Raw genomic sequence first — 18487 nt, forward strand, 5'->3', positions numbered from 1 at the left:
CTTAACCACCCCTTTCCTAAGCCCCCCTAACCTAGTCATCTCTGAGAAGCGCCTATATATATACAAGTCTATTGCAGCAAGACTATACTGATATCCGGGAAATTAAGTCTAATCTGCCCTGGGGTTAAGTTTTGGCTCTTTTGTTCACGTAGCCTTCGTTTCTCTTCCGCACTGAGTTTCGTTATTACTATTTATTAGTTAGACTACTTAGACGATACGAAGTAGGTCGTAGTTTTCTTGATGCTTTAATGAGAGGTTCGCGAAGGCTAATCGCTAAATCCTTGGTACAGCATATATTTTTATCGCTAAATTTTGGTGAATTAACGGATCATTTTCACGCTGACGCTCTGGAAAAACATATAATTCATTATATTTTATAGAAACCGGGCAGATTTCTTATGAGACTTTAGTTCATAGCCGATTGCAACGCTTGGGGCGAAGTCCTCTAACTGTTCCGCATTAATAAATGATATCAATTTGACTTTGAGCTTACCCGTAGCTAGTGGCTTAGTAATATCGCCATAAGGTTAAAAAACTTCTTCCGTAGGTATATCAGGAGCTACGAAAGACCCCCTGGATAGTCTTTTCTCTATATCCTGCTCATTCAAAGGATCCTTGACTTAGGGTTCTATTTTAAATTTTGTTGTGGGAAGACCGGTGACATGATATCAAGTGTGTGGTCTCAGGCATAACAAATACCTGAAGCGCATGATGCATCTTAAAGACGGAATTAGAGATAAGTTAAGCAACGACCCGGTTCAATTCCGGTTGTCACCACATTTTCCCACTCATGATGCAGCATTAGGCATGGTCCGTTCGGTCTCTACAGAACATCTGTACGGCCTCATTCCGACCAATCACTACGCCGACCAGGGAGAGTTATGTGTCTGTGTGTGTGTGTGTGTGTGTGTGTGTGTGTGTGGTCCAGTCTGCATTGTCAGACAGCCATCGAGCCGTTTCCTTTTCAATATCTGATTCTTTGGCTGAGCTGGCTATCCTATGCGAATAGGAGGTGGCTCGAGAGATTTAGATTACTGTCCTCCTTTGAACCTAGGGTTCTTAGCCGCGAGCTTAAAATTAAGCTTTCTGCTGCCTTCTATTAGACTGTTATAAATATCTAGATAGTGAAGCCGCTTTAGTTGCTTGTTAATAATTATACTAAGCGTTGTAGTAGGCAAAGAAAAGCTCTTTAGTAGTTGATACTCGTGTTCGTGACGCAGAGGGAGAACGATAGAAGCGGAGTTTCTTCGGGGGCTGCTTCTCTAACTTTGTGGAAGAGTTTTAGCTTCTGACTTGGACGAACGATTTCTTTTCCTCGAAAGCATTTAATTTAACTATTGTAGTGGGAGAACCGGTGAATAATAGCATATGTGTGGCCTCAGGCATGATTCAATGTCTGCAGTGCATAGTGCATCTTCAAGACAGAGTTGGAGATAGAGAAGTCATCTACCCAATTCATTCAGATTCATCCCATTTCCTCTATTCATGATACAGTGTTAAGGTTATTCCGTACTGCCACATCAGGGCATCAGTACGGCCTCATCCAGACCGTCCTCTACACCGGACAGGCATGTGTGTGTGTGTGTGTGTGTGTGTGTGTGTGTGTGTTGTCCAGTCTGCACCGCCAGACAGCCATCGAGCCGTTCCCACTTCACTATATAGCCTTAATTAGCTTATAGATATCATGCGGCTGATGTTAAAGGTGGCGCGCATTGACGAAAGCGTAGCCTCATCCATAGCTTAGCTTCGCACTTTGCCACTGGTCTTCAAGTATATGCTTCTCTTCAATGTATTGCCTAAACTTCTTGCTTTCAAGCCATCAATATAAGCGATCTGGCTCCTCGAGATCCTTATTCTACAAGCAAAAGGGACAGTAGCTAGGTCGGATTACTGTGTGGCGGTATACAATCACTTCGCAGTACTTGTAACCACTTCATACACTCCTAATAAGATTCTAAGTATGACTCTAAGATTCTAAGATCCAGGGCAATCTCACATCAGACACAGTTGTGGATATAAGCGCTTCTTGCAGACTTTTTTAGATTGAAAATGTTAGTATGTATTCTATCACTTTTTATCAGAGAAACTCACTATTCAATATCTACGAGGCAATCTATAGTAGGGTAGAAATTTAGATAGGGCTTGATAGAAGGAAAGCAACGTTAAAATCTCGTTCACAGTGGATTTTAAGGTCTTCTGCAAAAAGGAGCATTTCCTTAAATAAGTTCCTAACCAGATGAAATTTATTCTAAAATCCGCAGCTATGTGCAATTCTAACACCAAAAGGTTCTCACTTTGTATCCTAGGCGTTTTTCGCCTCAAGTAATCCGGGCATAAACCGGCCATGATCCGATTACCATATAGAAGATATCATTTGGAAGAGATTCCTCGTCGGTAGAGCTATGCCCTAGATCCTCGATATTCTGAATCGTTACCTCACTTGCTGTTAAAGTCTTCTTTATCCACTGTGCCACAGTCAGTTTTGGAACAAAGAAAATGAAGACTGTTTACTAGCTTGTATTAAATACTCCGGTCTTCTATTATGATCTTAAGCTGCGTTTTTTCTCCAAACCCACCAACCAGCCTTTCTGCACAATTAAGAACCGGTGTTAGCACTAGCCGTCGAATTTTTTTTTTCACACCTCGCGCAGAATGACTGTACTAGCTAGCGAGCTCTCCAATGAGTGTATGATCTGGAATCGCACAGCCTAGCCCCATTTTGTAGCTCTTGATCCTGTTCGGTTAGCGACCACTAGGTATGTATGCATGGAAGCTCACTTCATTTGGAGTTTAACAGCGTGGTAGTATATCTTCGTAGTCTTTGGTACCCTTCTATCTTTATCGCGGATAGAGTCCTCATCTGTATGAGCGCTAAAAACATAGCCACTCTTATCCGATTTGCATTTGATACGTTTCTTTAGCGAGGCTATCTTATTAAGTAAAGAAGAATTTTCTACCTATAAGTAAGATAAGAGAATACCCAGACTAGTGCTAAGATAGAATGAACGTACGAAGGAATTGAGAGAAGAATGAAGAATAAGACTATACCAATAACCGAAGGAAAGAATGAAGCTTCAATCTATATTCTACGGGTCTACGCAAAGGCAGCCGTAGGTAACATTGGCAAAGGGAGATTCCTCCTACTTCAGTGTAGAACAGATATACTCCGTGCCTTCTATTTGAGCATTATCTCGCCCTATCTCCTTTTTTGGGCGGGCCGGGATTGGGTTAAAATGGTAGTATAGAATATTTCAAGAAACTGAAGCTAATTAGGCTATCAAAAGTCCAAAAAAATTGCTTTATAGGGCCGGGCGCCCTTTCAGGTATAGACTAAGCGGAGGAAGTGCTTAAAAGATTTCCCGGATCTTTCTCTGTGTGATAAGTAAGCAATCAGTGAGCAGCTAATCCCTAACACTGGGCGTTTACTAAGCACTGACTGAGCGCCCAGTGGAACGTGACTAGGACTAAGCAGCTCAGTGAGTCTGAGCTCGGACTGGAATTTCCCAAGTGTGCCTGTCCCTGAGCGGCTCATTAAAGCGGTGGCGTCTGGAGTAGGTCAGCCCCCACCGGGGGAATGCGGTTCGTATGGTGGCCTAGGTATAAATAGACAGGGCGCTCGTACTAGTGACCGCCCCCTATTTTCATTTTAATTTAATACTTTCCCCAGTCTTGGACACGTTCATTTCCTTACCTACGCTCGCTACCATGAAGATCGCTCCGTTCCGGGCTTCTATCGCCCTACTAGTTCCACACGCTCTAGCAGTACTTGCTGAATCTACAGCGACATCTGCTACGTCCACTACCTCTACTGCCGCGGCACCAAGCTGTACGGCTTCCCTCATCACTAGTCTCTGCGACTACCCGGAACCTGGTTCAGACTTTGCTGTCGCCAGCGACGGCAAGGCCTTCTGCTGGGACTACTGTAACGCCAATCCTCCCTGCAACTTTGTTATCTTCCTTGCCGGCAACCCTTACACGGGCACCGGCACATGCTGGCTGTACCCGGGTGAAACCTTTGATGCGAGCAAAGGCAGTTCAGACTGCGGCAACCCCACCCTGTCCGTCTATAGCAAGCCCGTGTGTGCTGGCGGCAGCGCAACCACCACTACTGGCGCCTGCGCCGCCACCGCGACTCCCTCTGCTATTGCCTCTGTCTGCGGGTACCCGGCGCCCGAGGACTGCTTTGATGATTGTTATGCTAGTTCGGATGCATCGAACTGCTTGAGTCTGTGTGCCAAGGCCGATTCATGCAGCTATGCCGTCTTTAACCCGAGAAATCCCGACAACTCGCCGTATGCCTCGGGCACTTGCTGGGTCTATCCGAACGGCACATATAACGCTGACTCTGCCACCGCTTGTAGCGGCGCCCCTGAGCAGTATGTGTATAACAACGTTTGTCCTAAGCCATCAACTTCCTCGTCCGCTCTTTCATCTGCTACGGCAAGCTCTAGCGCCACTGGAACTGCAGGCACTACTCTGGGTTCAACTATTAGCGCTGCTATGGTCTCTAATGGTACTGCTGCCGCAGGCAATACTACGGGCTCAACTACTACCAGCAAGAATTCTGCGCCTGCCGGTCTCCCGCTCACTAATCCATTGGCTATCGGCGTGGCTTTATTAGTATGGCAGGCCCTTTGGTAAAATCTTTGCATATATTTGTTTGTGTATTTAGCTAAATAAGCTGTTGGGCACATGATATTGTATATCAATGGACTTCGTATGAGGTCACTTCGTGTGTTTCTCGCGCTTTTGCGGAGGGCAGGTTGGGTCCTTCATCCCACACCGCAAATAATGAACTTTTACATCGAGGGAATAGTTTCATTCTGATTAGCTTAAACTGTGAGCTCATCTTACTTCCTCGCTGGACTGAATCTTGCTCAAATATAGAACGAATCAATGGCATAGTGGGTGACCTAAACATACGGAGGACGCACAGAGACGCGAAAATTGAACAGGTGGGTTTGGTGGGAATTACATTAGTTCATAACTACATCCAGCAGTAAAGCTACACAAGAAGCATTCAAATGAAAATCATCCATATGTATTCGTATCGGCGCATCAACATGTGTCCCTGCCAGATCCAACAGATACCTTAAGTGGACCCGAGTCTCCACAGAACACAACATAAAGAACATAAAGTAGTGATAAACCAACAGTCGAATGAACCTTTACTGCAAAAGGCAAACTGTGCAACGAATAGAAAACCACCTTCCCCCCCCACCAATGCATGATGCATAATACACAGCATCAAATAGCATGCCAACATTCAGTACAACCATCAACCGTATGAGACATGACATGAAATATAGGGAAGAAGACACGCTCCGAACGGTCAAACACCAAGCCTGCAGATTCAGCTTCCCTTTATGCATAATTATAAACAGGCGAGCGCGCCATATATGGAACCTTTGTTGAGACAATCTTGAAAATTGGGGCCCTTTCGCTACTGAAAGTGAACCACTGACACAATACTTCGAGAGAGAGGGACAGGGGGCTTATGAGTCCTTTTTGCTGTATCTGCGAGGACCCGGAGGCTCAGCCGGTTCGCCGTTGACAAGAACTTGGGGGGCTTGGTTCTCAATGCCGGTGGCGATGGCCTTGGGATCTGTCTCGAGCTCTTCTTCATCTTCGTCATCGCTGCGCTCGTCTTTGGTGACGCTGTTGAAGATGTAGTTGGCGAGAATACGCAGAATTAGGAACAGCCAGAAGAGGTTGACGGCTTGCAGACTGGCTAGCAGAGCGAAAGTGATGTACTGACTGATCCAGCACTTATACTGCTGAGTCTCCCAGTTCAGCTCAAAGGGTCCAACGGTGCGGAACTCGGTCAGAACGGCCCAGAGAATCTTCAGATTCAGATAGTGGCGGAGGTAAATCCACATGCCAACGAATGTACCGAAGTAGGGCACGGTGATGTACGCATCGAGATAGTTGAGCGTTTTGGAGGTCTAGTCAACATTATTAGCTCCGCCTTCCCGTACCATGTCATTGCATATTCAACATACCGCCAGGAAAAAGTCCGACACATCGTGCGTGATGTACACTGCAAGACCCATGTAGGTAAAGTGGAATCGGTAGCTGAGCGCAATCAGCGCCAGGGTGATAATATGGTGTCCGACCAATTCCTTGAAATCCTTGCGCGGCTTCTCCAGCTGCAGCAGGAGCACAATAGCCTGCTGCGCCCAATAGCTGGCCTCGAGTAGATAGTAAGCCTTGAAAAGACCCTCGTGCTCGCGGTGAGGGAAGCCCTCGAACATGGCAGTGGTGTTGAAATACCAAATGTCCGAGCGCTTCATGACATATAGCCCAAACGGTCCGAAAATGCCAAAGTAGATGGCGGTATACACCTGCTCCATGAAGCGCGCAGTCTTGCCCTTTCCGCGGATACCGCAGTACACCGCGAACGGACGGATAATCTGCTGCATGATGAACTCGCGCGTGAAGGACAGCACCACTGTGTAGAAGGCCACGAAAGCGATATCCTTCTTACCCTTACCGTACATGATGGATCCGCCGGGAGACTTTGGTGGCTGCGGGTAGGATAAGAAGATGGCGCTATGCATTGGGTTCGAAGTTGTCGGGTTGACCGCGTACAGCGACAGCAGGAAGATCATGATGAGCAACGGGAGGAGCCAGGTGTAGCGGAGGCAGGTATCGGCGAAGCGGTGGAGGTGGGAGCGATTGCGACGCTTCTTGGAATTTGTCTTGGCCTTGTCTGCATATTGCTTGTCCAATTGCTGATGCGCCAAGTTAGAGGGATTCGAGTCGGGAGAACAAGAGCACGTACCTTATTCAGGTCGGGAGAGGAAGGCTCAATCGGGCTGACTTCATTCATGGTGGACATCGCGGGGGCGCTGGTGTCGCCCCGGATGTCCACGCCCAGATTCGACCTTCCGCGCGGGCGAACCATGGCGGGAGTCGAATACGAGAGTACGAGGTATGTTGAGGTCGATGGTGGAAGGCAAAGAGAACGGGGAGATAAGACGGGCAGAAAAGTTGTAGATCGCTCACGTGTTTTCGGAGGAACGTTGAGCGGGAATGGAAGAGAGGAACTGGAACTCACGGAAGATTGGGTTCCATCGGTGACGACCATCACCTTTTTTTTCTTTGCCCCGATCCCAGGGGCTAACTCTCGACCCACTCAGAGTCAGCCAGATTTCCGCGCTCTTCTCTTCGCTCTTGGCGTTCGTGATGCCTCGGTCGCCCTAGAAATGGAAGATCTGGGCCATTATTTGCAACAAAACGAATAGATCCGAAACAACGTCGGCTTGGCGATACTATGCCGTACTGAGCAAAATATAGTCCGAGTAATTGCCATGATCTCGTCGGGTCAGACAAGGGGGACCTGATGGGAGTGCCAAGTCCCACAGTGGGAACTCCGTACCTGATCACCATATCTTTGATGAGAGTTATCCGAACTGGTCCCGTGGCGTGACTTATACCGAATAGCGGATCTACTGCTCTCACTTGACAGCAAGTATTTCTTGCCAGAACTATTTGCTTATCCCCAAGTGCTAAATTGAGTCTTTTCAAGCCGCTAGGTGATATCTCGCTCTCAATGACGTCATTGTGTACAGATACCGAGGTAGCCCGGCACTTTGATGCATGTATCTAAGCTTCCCGAATTCTTAAGCATATTACCTTTACAGAAATCACGCGTTCCTCATTCAGGAGTCGTTGGAGCTCCCTACTACCTAAACAAGGATTAAAAGAAAGATAGTCATCAAGGATGAGATTCCAGAGGCGTGAAAGTGTGTATTGCTAACCGAGAGCACGAAAAAGTAGAATAACATGACCGTTCGACCCCTGTACAACGCCCATGTTATCACAAGGGCGAGCTTATAACGATCGCCTAGCTTATAGGTATAGTTCTTTATTCGTGAGAAGCACTTTAACGGATATACAATAGATCCTTCAGGATATATAATGCTTGCGGGATTCTACTAGAGCACTTCACAGCGTTGAGCGTCAATAGAATTTTACTCTGGGAATCTCGAGAGGTTAAGATTCGCAGATTATAGGGAATCTTAGGCTTTGTAATAGCTCAAGTCGAGTCAGTGTTAATGACAGTGACTATCTGGTAGCTAGAATAGAGTATAGTTCTAAGTTTAGTGAGCTAGATATCATGGCCGCTACGTTAAAGTTTTCACGTTATCTAAAATCACCATCAATGTTATCGGAAAGACTCTACCTATATATACATAGAGTAACGAGGCTAAGTGTCTATCCTGAGACCTAAGGAACCTATTACTAGAAGAGCTATTACGAGCAAGTCACGCCACTAGTATCTTGATAGTGACGACTAATCGAAATAAATACCTTTTAGAAGAACCCTAGCCACACCTTAAGGGTCGAGGGTACCTTTGGAAATAGCTAATAAGATTATCTATGATAGAGCTCAGATTCCCACCTACGTATCTTCAGCTATGCGATCGAAGAGCTACTTCAAGCTTTTCTGATCGCGATGAAACGGGACCCTTTACCTTTTGAGAGCTACACTTTACTTATAACGCTATCTAATATATTAGAAATGCTAATATTCCTTTCTCGCAGTAGCTCGATTTCTACCTACAATATGTCGTTTTACTCTCATCGTGATCCGGTGATTAGGAGATACCTGCAGCTGAGCCTAAAACCGAGTGTTTTTGATATGCAAACTGCGGCTCTCGCCCAGTGACTCCTAGAGACAGCCTCGTAACCAGCTCAGGTTATTTCTAAGCTCGCGATTTGCAGATCACAAATCGCGGATCTGCGCTATAACCGCGGACGTGTGCATTGCAGCCGTCAAGTCGCCGACAATAGACCCAACGCAAAACCTAATACTGATGGAAAAATAAAGCAAGAATGCCTGGCAATAAACTGATCTCAAATTCAGACGTCATGTACTGTATAGATCTATTGAAACATGCAATACGATCGACCGATTAGTTGTTCCAAAACCGCGAAGAGGGAATCATGCGGCGGCACAAACCTATCAATGGGCGAGTGTCTCTTGACTGACAAAGCTGAGAACGTTGAAAGCTCTTAAGTACAACGATGTATATCAGAGAAGATTTCAGCTGGCTCAGCGCCAGTGCGCCTTGCAGTATTGGCTTGGTGGTCTCTTAATATCTGCTCCACTCCACTATGACCTCCAGCTAAAGCGGCACTGAGCGCTATATCATAAAATCCGCCTTGCGCATTCACGTCGGCTCCATTATCCAACAAAATTTTAAACACTTTTTCATTTCCGATGTGAGATGCAGCTTGCAGTGCGTTGCCGTACTTTCCACTTTGGGCGTTCACGTCAGCACCATTGGCCGGTAGTATCTCTACCACTTTCTCAGACTCTTCGGATGATATACCAATCCACTCAAAGTCTGCGGAGAAGCCGTCTGTATACAAATCATTCACAAGCATCGCCGAGAATTTCTCAAATACTCGGTGTAGACTGGATTTCTCTTGCAGGGCTGTAGTCATGAACGAGACTCCACGCGCATTCCCATCGGCAAGCTCCTTGGTAGCAGTAACATCTATATGTAGTTCCGAGCAATATTGGTACACCGCCTGCACAAGCATCTCTCGCTGGGTCAACGATGCGGCATAAAGTGGATAACCGAGATGCCCACCTCGAGCATTGACATTCGCACCTTTCTGCAGGAGAAGCTTCACCGTTTTCTCATGGCAGAAAACCGATGCACTCAGCAGTGCAGTATCTATAGCAACTTGTAGATCGCCATTTGAAACCTTTTGAGCCATATTCAGGAGTTTTTCCGCCTTTTTTTTGTCGCCGCGCATGGATGCCATCTGAAGTTCCTTGCTTAGGGTTTCAAGGCTGACCCGTGCACCCCGTTCTAATAACAGCTGCGCCACTTCCTTGTGACCATTGGTTGATGCCGTCTGGAATGCATTGCCATATTTTCCACCCTGGGAATTGACATCCGCTTTGCGTTTAAGCAGAGCCCGCACTACTTCCTTATGGCCATTAAGGGAGGCCGCCTGGAGTGCAGTGTTATGTTGTCCACTTTGGATGATGACATCAGCTTCATGGCTCAGCAAAATATCCACCACTTCTTTATGGCCCTTTAAAGATGCTGCCTGGAGTGCAGTACCATATTTTCCACTCTAAATGTTGACATCAGCGTGATGCTTGAGCAAAACTTGCACCACTGCGGCGTCTCCTTTGAAAGATGCCACCCGGAGTGCGTTGCCATATCTTCCACCCTGGACGTTCACATCAGATCCTGATTGCAGGATCATGTCAGCAATGTCATTAAGCCCCAAAAGACTCGCGTAATATATAGGCGGTCCCCTATTGGTCATCACCTGCTCCATGTTTTGCCAATTGTTCCATGCGGGAATCCACATCATGGAGCTGGATCCAAGCATTGAAGCAGCCGCCTTTTCCATCATTAAAAAGGTCAAATGCAAGATCCTTGAGACTAGAGTCTTTATCCTGACATGCCGCGTAGTAGTGAAACCATTCCATAGCAGCGAAAAGAGCGAATGGGAATTTTTCGTTCTTTTCTTGGCCTGTTGTCCCATCTGAAAGGGCGGATTTGAGGTACACCAGACATATCTGTGCAAGTTCTCTGTTTGCAGAGCCACGTTCGATTGCAAACGCGGCAACGTCCTGTATTCGGATAGTGTCCGACTCAAGGTAGTGCTGAACCAAGGAGTGGGCAATATTGACAATTGGAGTGTTGACAACTAGAGCCTGGAGGCTTACGGTGATGTTTTTCTGTATTATCTCAATCAAATTGCCACAGATTTCATGAAGTCCATATTCGGTGAGAAGTTGTTTCCGAGGTCCAAACGTGATGGCTTTTGGAGATTGACCGCAAGTGCGTGGCAAATTTTTCCCACGGTCAGTGGATGGTTTGAACAGCAAAGCAAAGTCATGATACGCCGCACATTCTAGTGTTTCTCTCGCCAACACTACGCAAAAGCCACGCGTAGCTTTCATTCATATCAAGAGGCAAGTCCTGAAGGACCGCATTGCGATCGCACTTGAGATGAACCTCTTTTAGAGGTTGTTGCAATTGGGAGGCCACGTAAAGAAACCTGAGAAAAAATCAGCTTATCAAGAACCTACACTTTCTCATCTATGAACAACTTACACTCCTTGTGCACGTTCTGTTAATGCAGCCTGAATTTCGGCACGATCGTGTTTCCATCGATGGAGGTCTGGGTCAGTTGTCAATTGGTGATAAACATAGTTGTCAATGTCCTTGTCAACTCCGGGGGTTTTCATCGTCACATCCTGACCCGCTTGGGGGTAAGGAATCGACGTATGTCGGAGACATCATGGCTGGTCACCAAAATATGGAGAGCGGGTAGGCCCCATTGCCGCATTGTTGCTATTGCAGTCCAGATACTTGTTCGTCCGTGGCACTCAGGACACTCGTTCAATGCCAGCAGAATGTGGGTTTTGGGAAACCGCTGGACGATACGGTGAACTACTTTGTTTAGATCTGAAATATTCATAGTGAGGAGATGCCGGAGGTAAAGTGTGCCGTGTGTTGTACGCCAAAGTGGAGAAAGCAGTAGTAGCGATCAAAAATAAATTTGCATATCTACACTATCTTGTCAATAGTCACGGTCACCAGGCTGCACAATTTTATTGAATGAAATCCATGCATATGATTGAAGTATTATAGAACCATTCCGTTGAGCATGAAGCGATAAGTCATTAAAGCAACGTGGTACCGGCTGGCTCGAGAAGCAATTTTTTGAGGTTATCACAGGATTCCTTCCCTTCTCGCAACCCCACATTAGGATGCATCGGTTAAATCCTGATTAGCGCTTCAAACTTAGAATGAGTAAATAGATAACCAGGAGAATGGACTTTCACTAGCTCTAAAAATAGTTTGTTGAAATATTGACCAATGCTACGTAGAGGGAGCTTTCCCTATATCCATCATGTGCACCAAATTTGGAAGAGAATTGCCGACGCCGAGTGCGTGGGGCCAGCTCGACAATTATCTCAATAGTATAAGACTAACCGTTTTGCGAAGGACCATGAAAGAATGACTCCAATGCGCAAGTGGGTTGAGCCGCCTCAAGAGCACTAAAGGTCGATACCTTCCTCATTTGATTCTAACAGCTATGTTCGGATCTAATTGTAATGCTCCAAATTTCAAGAATTGATGAATTAAGAAGATAAAAATCTAATATATCATGATGTTTTCTCAACGAAAACTTTTTACATAACATCATCCAGTGAAACGACACAGTCGCCACATCCCAAACCCGACGCCCATTGAGGGGTTCACAGAATCGAAATACACAAATTTTAAGCCGTAGTCTCATTGTGGGTGACAACAGACTTATCGCCCAAAGCAAGCTTATCACCAAGAGCCTCAACATCACCAGCCTCAGCAGCCTCAGTCCGCTTGGTATCGTGCTTCGTCTTCCAAGCAGCGGTACCAATGTAAGGAATACCATGAGGGTCCTCGAAAATCAACTCAACCTCCTCGAGAGTCTTGCCAGCAGTCTCGGGGAAGAGGAAGAAGACATGGAACCACATGACAGTCAAGAACACGCCGAAGATAATGTAAGTCTGCCAGCGGATGTTGGCAAAAGCGACGGGCGTGAACAGACCCAGAGCGGTGTTGAATGCCCAGTTGGCGGAGGTAGCGAGGGCGACGGCCTTGCCGCGGACACGAAGCGGATACAACTCAGAGGGATAGACCCAGGACATGGGGCCCCAGGTCGGGGCGTAGGAAGCGACGAAGAGGTATGTGCAGGCGATCAGGCCCTTGGCAGGGGCGCCAGAGAGAATCATGGATTCTTCGGGGACGCCGTCAATACCTCCGGGGACAACAGTACCGTATGTGGCCATGATACCGGCGTTGGCGTACATCCAGACCATCATGAAGGCGGCGCCAACCAGAAGGGTCGGGCGACGGCCCCAGCGGTCAACCCAGATCAAGGCCGGGACGGTGCAGACCACGTTGATGATGTACTGGATGGAAGAAGCGAGTAGGGCACTGTTACCGGAGTAACCGGCCATGTTGAAGACGTAGTTAATGTAGTACATCATGACGTTCATACCAGTGAGCTGCGACCAGATCTGGCACCAGATACCAGTGAAGGTACGGTGAATCATCCTGGGTTTGAACAGTTCGAAGTAGGTAACATCAGCATGCTGGCGCTCGAACTCGCACATCTCTCCAATCTCCTGCATCTCGGCCTGCACGAAGGGGGAGTCAGGATCGCCATGTCCGTGGACCAGAGTGAGGACGGCGCGGGCTTCTTCCCAGCGGTCCTTGCGAGCAAGCCAGCGAGGCGACTCGGGCAGGAGCATCATTCCGAAGAAGAGCAGGACAGCGGGAACCATCTGCACACCCCAGGGAATACGGAAAACAGATGTGCTGTAAGTGGAGGAGGTCTGACCGCCGATATAGGAGCAGCCAAAGGAGATGTAGTACATGATCAGGATACCCCAGGTGATGGCCCATTGCTGGGAGCCGACGAGACGGCCACGCTTGGAGGGAGGAGAGATCTCGGAGATGTAGACGGGGACCTGGGCGGATTCCATACCGACACAGAGACCGTTAATAACACGGCCAGCGACTAGCATGCCCACGTTTTGAGAAGCGCAGATAATAGCGGAGCCGATACACCTGAGAGCATGGAGTGTGAATGTTAGTGATATGGTCAATTGGGTTACTTGGGAAATGATAGGTTTAAGATTCATATAATCAACATACCAGATAATACAACCAACCATGATAGAATACTTGCGGCCCAGACGATCAGAGACATAGCCCGAGATCAGAGCACCAAGCCAGGAACCAGCAGGCATAGCGGCAGTGACACCACCCTGGTTCAGCGAGCTCAATCCAGAACAGGTCTCATCATCGGTAAAGGGAGGTCCAATAGGACCCTCGTTAAAATAACACTTATAAGCAGTGGTGCCGAGAATAGCAGACATAGACGAGATATCGAAACCGAATAGACCGCCACCAATCACGGAGACGGCAGCGATCACGTAGATATTGCCCACGGCCATCTTGAATGGTCCTAGACAGTGATCCCAGGGGCAAGAGAAAAAGAGGAGAGCGAGCACTGAACAGAAGAAAAAAGAAGAAAAAAGGAAGCACGCCGGAACAGGGAGGACTTAAATAGATCAGCTTCTCCCGGCTGTAAAATTACAGGCCGAAGAATCTCACGGGGCCTCGAGTGTCCCCACCCTCTGCGTGGACAGGCTCATTTCGGGTAATCTCAATCTGGGGTGGATTTGGGGATGTAATGGATGGGGGTGAATAGTTGCAAACGAGTGCAACGTTTCGAGCATTGGGTAGTCGCCAAGACCCTATTCCGGACATGCGGGGTCTGATTGGTGGAAAAACTCCACTTTGGCCACTCTGATTGGTGCATCCGAGAGATCGCTGTCTGGATCCGGGGAATTGGGCCTCGTGGCTGACCTGAACTAGACTCGTTCGGGCGATGTTCTAGGATGGTCTCCTTCGGCGTCGGCGAGATCCCTGCTGTCGGCTTGGTGTGCTGTTGGGACCGCACTCGGGTTCTGACTCGGGATCCCAAGTATCCCTAAAATTTCGGAAACATACTGCGCATAGTTGTTGTTGAGAATTATAAGCTAATAAAGCTGGTCAACCTGGGGGGGCCCCAGGGCCCAGGGTCTAATTTCACCCCATCCTCAGAAGACTGGGTAAAAATCGAATTACTGACACACTATTCGTACCGTATGGCTCACACACCATAACCCTGTTTGGACGGAACTAAATTTCATAACAATTAACCGGAGCCCACTCGAAAGAACAAAAAACTCTACCTTGTCACAGATGTCCCAGTCCGGGGACCCCAAGTGCGGGCAATTGCCTAGAACAGGTATGAAATCGACGCCCTGAGCCGGCGTACACACGGCATGACTGGCCGGCGCACGCCGAAGTGGACTCGGGGACAGCGTACACTCGGGCCCCGTTCCTCTCAAATCCCGTGTGTCCCGGTTGTTGGCCGTGATTCAATTTCTGCGCGGCCCTCGATGCTTGCCCATTCTTGACCTATGTGGGCCAGTCTAGCTCCTAGTGTCCCACTTCTGGCGCTGCCGCCGACGTAGTGCGCTTTTCCAGGGGGGGGTTTCTTCTCTTCGCTGCGTCGGCTCCTTGCTTTCTCCAATCTATCCCCGCCTTCAATCTGCGGAGATTGGGGTGCCCGCATCCGAATTCGTACACCGGGAAGCATTTCCCCGGGCATTGCCTCCACCTCTTGACTTCACTATATGGGGATGAACCTTGGAAATCGATTTGAGTCTCGTTGAATGTCATCTCTTGAAAGTGACTGGCACGGACCTGGCCTGAAAAAGATTAGTTTCGGGCTGCTCCTGGCCGACGCTACTGGCCAGCTGCGGTGTGAGTGATGTAATCGGCGTTCTTCCCTAGAAACCTTAGGAAGCCTCCCGTACGGTTGAGGCTTGTTGGGGCTAGAGGCTTAAAGCTTGTACCCGCGTCGTCTGGTTTCATGGTTGATGCCACCCACTTTACAGGACTTTGACGTGGACATGCACGTTGTGTGGTAATATGGGCAGCGTGGACGGTTCCACCCGAGATGAAGTGGGTTTAAATTTGACTGTCTCGGAACTGCCAGATGGAAGGTAGCGCGATGTTGCTTTGCCTTTCCAATTCCGTCTTTCGAAATGATGTCGAGAAAGCGATCGAAATAGAGCTTGATTCAGGAAGAAATATCTCCAGTGCACTCTCGCCAAAATTCTTGTTTAGGCCAGGTTCAACTTTCAGCCGAGAAGATTACACTGAAGACGATATCCTTTTCGGACGAGGTGTTGTGCTCATCCCTTTGAACGGACCAGACCCAAAATGCTTCCCCACTTTTTCTCCCGAGAACAATCAGAACGATCACAGCACAAATGCTTTGACATCTGGGAAGTGGCCAGACGGCATTGTGATCATTGGATCGGTCTTTTCAGCGATTACAAAGGGGGACCAAGCTGCGAGACGACTTCGTCGGACGAGTTTCTATCGAAGTTTATAGAATATGGCTTTCTTCATCGGAGTATGAAGGCCGAGAAGACCTCTTTGGAAGAGTTTTTGTAGGCACTCACTGGGATGGGGCTGACCTGGAATGCTTCCCCGCCTTCTCTTCTTAGCAATCTTCAGCTGATTCGCCTGTGCCTGGTAAGCAAACGAATACTGCAAAAACGGCAACGCCTAGCGGCGTGCTTGAATCTTCGATGACTAGCGAGAATAATACTCAGAAAACAACAGACCGAGCTGATACAGAAACTACCGCATAGCCCCCCATGATGCAGGACCATTGAAACGCAAATCATCATGCGACAGTATCCGTTCTGAACTCAAACGGTCGGGGGGATTGACCAAAAGAGCTAGAATTTGACTACCTCATGCCAAGGCCCGGTTCGAACCACATGCGTTCAAAATCGTAATACCCGTAAGACTTAATACTGCAGTCACTCTGGAAATCTGAAGCCATCCACCACGAGCACCCCCGAGAGTACCAATAGGCGTTGTGTGGGTTGTTTCCACTTTCGGTGCCAACGCAGCACACCGCAGTCGTCTCCAACCACAAGGCATTCATTCCTCTGATTACTTCTCTTTCCTAGATGGCCTCCGAAATTATCTGCTCAGCATGTAGTTGGTCGCCCACACGTCAAGAGGGGTGTCGGTACAACAGTCATGTGAACGTTTTCTACGGTGTCAGCGATCGAGGAGTATGGTATTTGGGTTCAAACCTGATTCTGAAAGAACGGTCCATTTGAGCCGCCCAATTTCGAAGCTCTCAATATCCGCTTTTTGGCCGAAAGAACTTCAATACCTATACCCAAAATTGTTGAAGAGTGGCAGGAAGATAATCGGATATGTTTCCTGCTTAGGAAACGGATTTAAGGTTAACCCTTGAGTGAAATCTAGTCTCCTATGTCTGGAGCGGACAAAGAACGCGTCGCAAAACAGACTGCTGCGTATTTGATATAGCTTCGTGAACTTCATTCGAACCGAATAGAAAGCCTAGGCGGACAACCACTATACTCGGCTTTTCTATTTCCGACTAACTACGGTATTGAGCACGGGCCCTTTTTGTCTGACGATGAGCTGTGGGCTGAGATGTCGCTGGCCTTGTTCAAAGTGCTAGAAGATATCCGCCTCAAATTACGTTAACGAATGTTAAGTGCTACTCCCTATACCTTTACTCACTCCGACCTTACTAATGTCAATATTATGTTAGATAATGGCAGTTTGGCAGGTATTCTAGATTGGGAACCTTCGGGGTACTTTCCTGTCCGGTGGGAGTTTACTTATACTGGAATTGGTCTAGGATAAGAGGAAAAAGAATGGAAAGACCTACTACGCAAGTATTTGCCGGATTATACTAAGGCGGGTAATTTCCGGTTGGATTTCTTTGCATTGCGCAAATATCCGAATTTGGACGAAGGAGGACTAAGTTTTTTGAATAGTCGTGGACTGAGCTTGCCAGTTAAGGCACAAGAGTAGAATTGAGCTACTCTTCCACTGATCTTCCTCAATAAAGCAACGATTGACACTGTTCCCAACAAAATCTGATCTTTAGGACCAACTTCTGCGGCATAGGTCAAGAGTCAGCCGTCTATCATCACCTGAAGCTGAAGATCGACCAATCTGTGACAGACGTAGAAGAGGCTCCAGGGCATTGATAGCGTGATCCTGCGACATGAGATCAACCTGTGGAATCCTGCTGTCAAGACGGGCTGTACAGGTCTCCATGCAAGTGAGTATGTCTGTATTGATGTTAAGGCTTCTGCGACAAGCACTGGTATCACGACCCTGCCTCCCGTCCAGACTGTTATGGTGTCCAACTGCGACAATTCTTACAAGGCTGTCATAAATGATCAGTGTGGTCAAATCACAAGCGAACACAGCATTACGCTTTCTTCATTCTATTGCTGGAATTTTGCCGTCAAGACTGATTGCTCTGGGTTATAGGCTAGTGAATATGTTTTGTATCCGCGTGGCTGGAGCAGCAGCACCGACTAGACGCGCGTGGAGGGAGGTTTGTTAACTTAGCTCAACTTTCTCTGATCATTCCCTAATCCACCAAATAGTTAACAAGGAGATGATCTTAGGCAATTTATCGATTAATTTGTCACTGAGATCTTCCCCATTACATAAAACCTAAATCGCTAAGCTCTCGATGACTTAGGTTAGGTCGTGTAAATTTGGGCTTGAACAAGTCGCGTACTTCTCCTATGCCATATTGAGGATTAATTTAATCCCGCCCATGCATTGTATTTTCCTCTAAGTCATACAGGCGGCTCTGCACGAAGAGAGATATGAAATGGACGGATGAGGATGGTCCACTGCTTAGATCTGCAGAGAAAAAGAGGCCTCTGATATCGTGGGTAGGAGTATTTCTTTCTTCTTGGAACTTCCAAACGGTCATGGATGCACTGGGATGCGTTGCTTTACTCGTTAGGCAACGCTAGTCCAGAAGTAGATGTTCACCTACTTGATTTGTGACAAGATGTCTCTTCGGGAAT

At 47.6% G+C, this 18487-nt stretch overlaps 7 protein-coding genes across 7 annotated transcripts; 4 read left to right on the top strand and 3 right to left on the bottom strand.

Annotated features, from left to right (window-relative positions):
• Window positions 1–3705: 3705 nt before the first annotated feature.
• Window positions 3706–4641, top strand: N7477_004439 (uncharacterized protein; the record flags this gene model as incomplete). Its single annotated transcript, XM_056966102.1, has 1 exon — window positions 3706–4641. One exon carries the CDS (start codon window positions 3706–3708, stop codon window positions 4639–4641), a length of 936 nt encoding a protein of 311 aa, XP_056822883.1.
• An 854-nt stretch (window positions 4642–5495) lies between these two features.
• N7477_004440 (TLC domain-containing protein) lies at window positions 5496–6907 on the bottom strand (the record flags this gene model as incomplete). Its single annotated transcript, XM_056966103.1, has 3 exons — window positions 5496–5945; window positions 6003–6734; window positions 6785–6907. The coding sequence occupies 3 exons, from the start codon at window positions 6905–6907 to the stop codon at window positions 5496–5498; spliced, it is 1305 nt and encodes a 434-aa protein (XP_056822884.1).
• A 2114-nt stretch (window positions 6908–9021) lies between these two features.
• N7477_004441 (ankyrin repeat domain-containing protein) lies at window positions 9022–11230 on the bottom strand (the record flags this gene model as incomplete). The annotated part of the gene is made up of 5 exons (XM_056966104.1): window positions 9022–10101; window positions 10144–10220; window positions 10303–10717; window positions 10914–11040; window positions 11097–11230. 5 exons carry the CDS (start codon window positions 11228–11230, stop codon window positions 9022–9024), a joined length of 1833 nt encoding a protein of 610 aa, XP_056822885.1.
• Window positions 11231–12271: 1041 nt separating this feature from the next.
• N7477_004442 (sugar porter family MFS transporter) lies at window positions 12272–13993 on the bottom strand (the record flags this gene model as incomplete). The annotated part of the gene is made up of 2 exons (XM_056966105.1): window positions 12272–13604; window positions 13692–13993. 2 exons carry the CDS (start codon window positions 13991–13993, stop codon window positions 12272–12274), a joined length of 1635 nt encoding a protein of 544 aa, XP_056822886.1.
• Window positions 13994–16579: 2586 nt separating this feature from the next.
• Window positions 16580–16862, top strand: N7477_004443 (uncharacterized protein; the record flags this gene model as incomplete). The annotated part of the gene is made up of 2 exons (XM_056966106.1): window positions 16580–16687; window positions 16722–16862. The coding sequence occupies 2 exons, from the start codon at window positions 16580–16582 to the stop codon at window positions 16860–16862; spliced, it is 249 nt and encodes an 82-aa protein (XP_056822887.1).
• Window positions 16863–16892: 30 nt separating this feature from the next.
• Window positions 16893–17132, top strand: N7477_004444 (uncharacterized protein; the record flags this gene model as incomplete). The annotated part of the gene is made up of 2 exons (XM_056966107.1): window positions 16893–16936; window positions 16982–17132. 2 exons carry the CDS (start codon window positions 16893–16895, stop codon window positions 17130–17132), a joined length of 195 nt encoding a protein of 64 aa, XP_056822888.1.
• Window positions 17133–17135: 3 nt separating this feature from the next.
• On the top strand, window positions 17136–17465 carry N7477_004445 (uncharacterized protein; the record flags this gene model as incomplete). The annotated part of the gene is made up of 2 exons (XM_056966108.1): window positions 17136–17283; window positions 17305–17465. 2 exons carry the CDS (start codon window positions 17136–17138, stop codon window positions 17463–17465), a joined length of 309 nt encoding a protein of 102 aa, XP_056822889.1.
• Window positions 17466–18487: the final 1022 nt, after the last annotated feature.

This window comes from Penicillium maclennaniae, assembly GCF_028827695.1.
Source record: "Penicillium maclennaniae strain IBT 15551 chromosome Unknown utg000004l:1.0-3007600.0:1.0-3009580.0, whole genome shotgun sequence".
Taxonomy (NCBI): Eukaryota; Fungi; Ascomycota; class Eurotiomycetes; order Eurotiales; family Aspergillaceae; genus Penicillium; species Penicillium maclennaniae.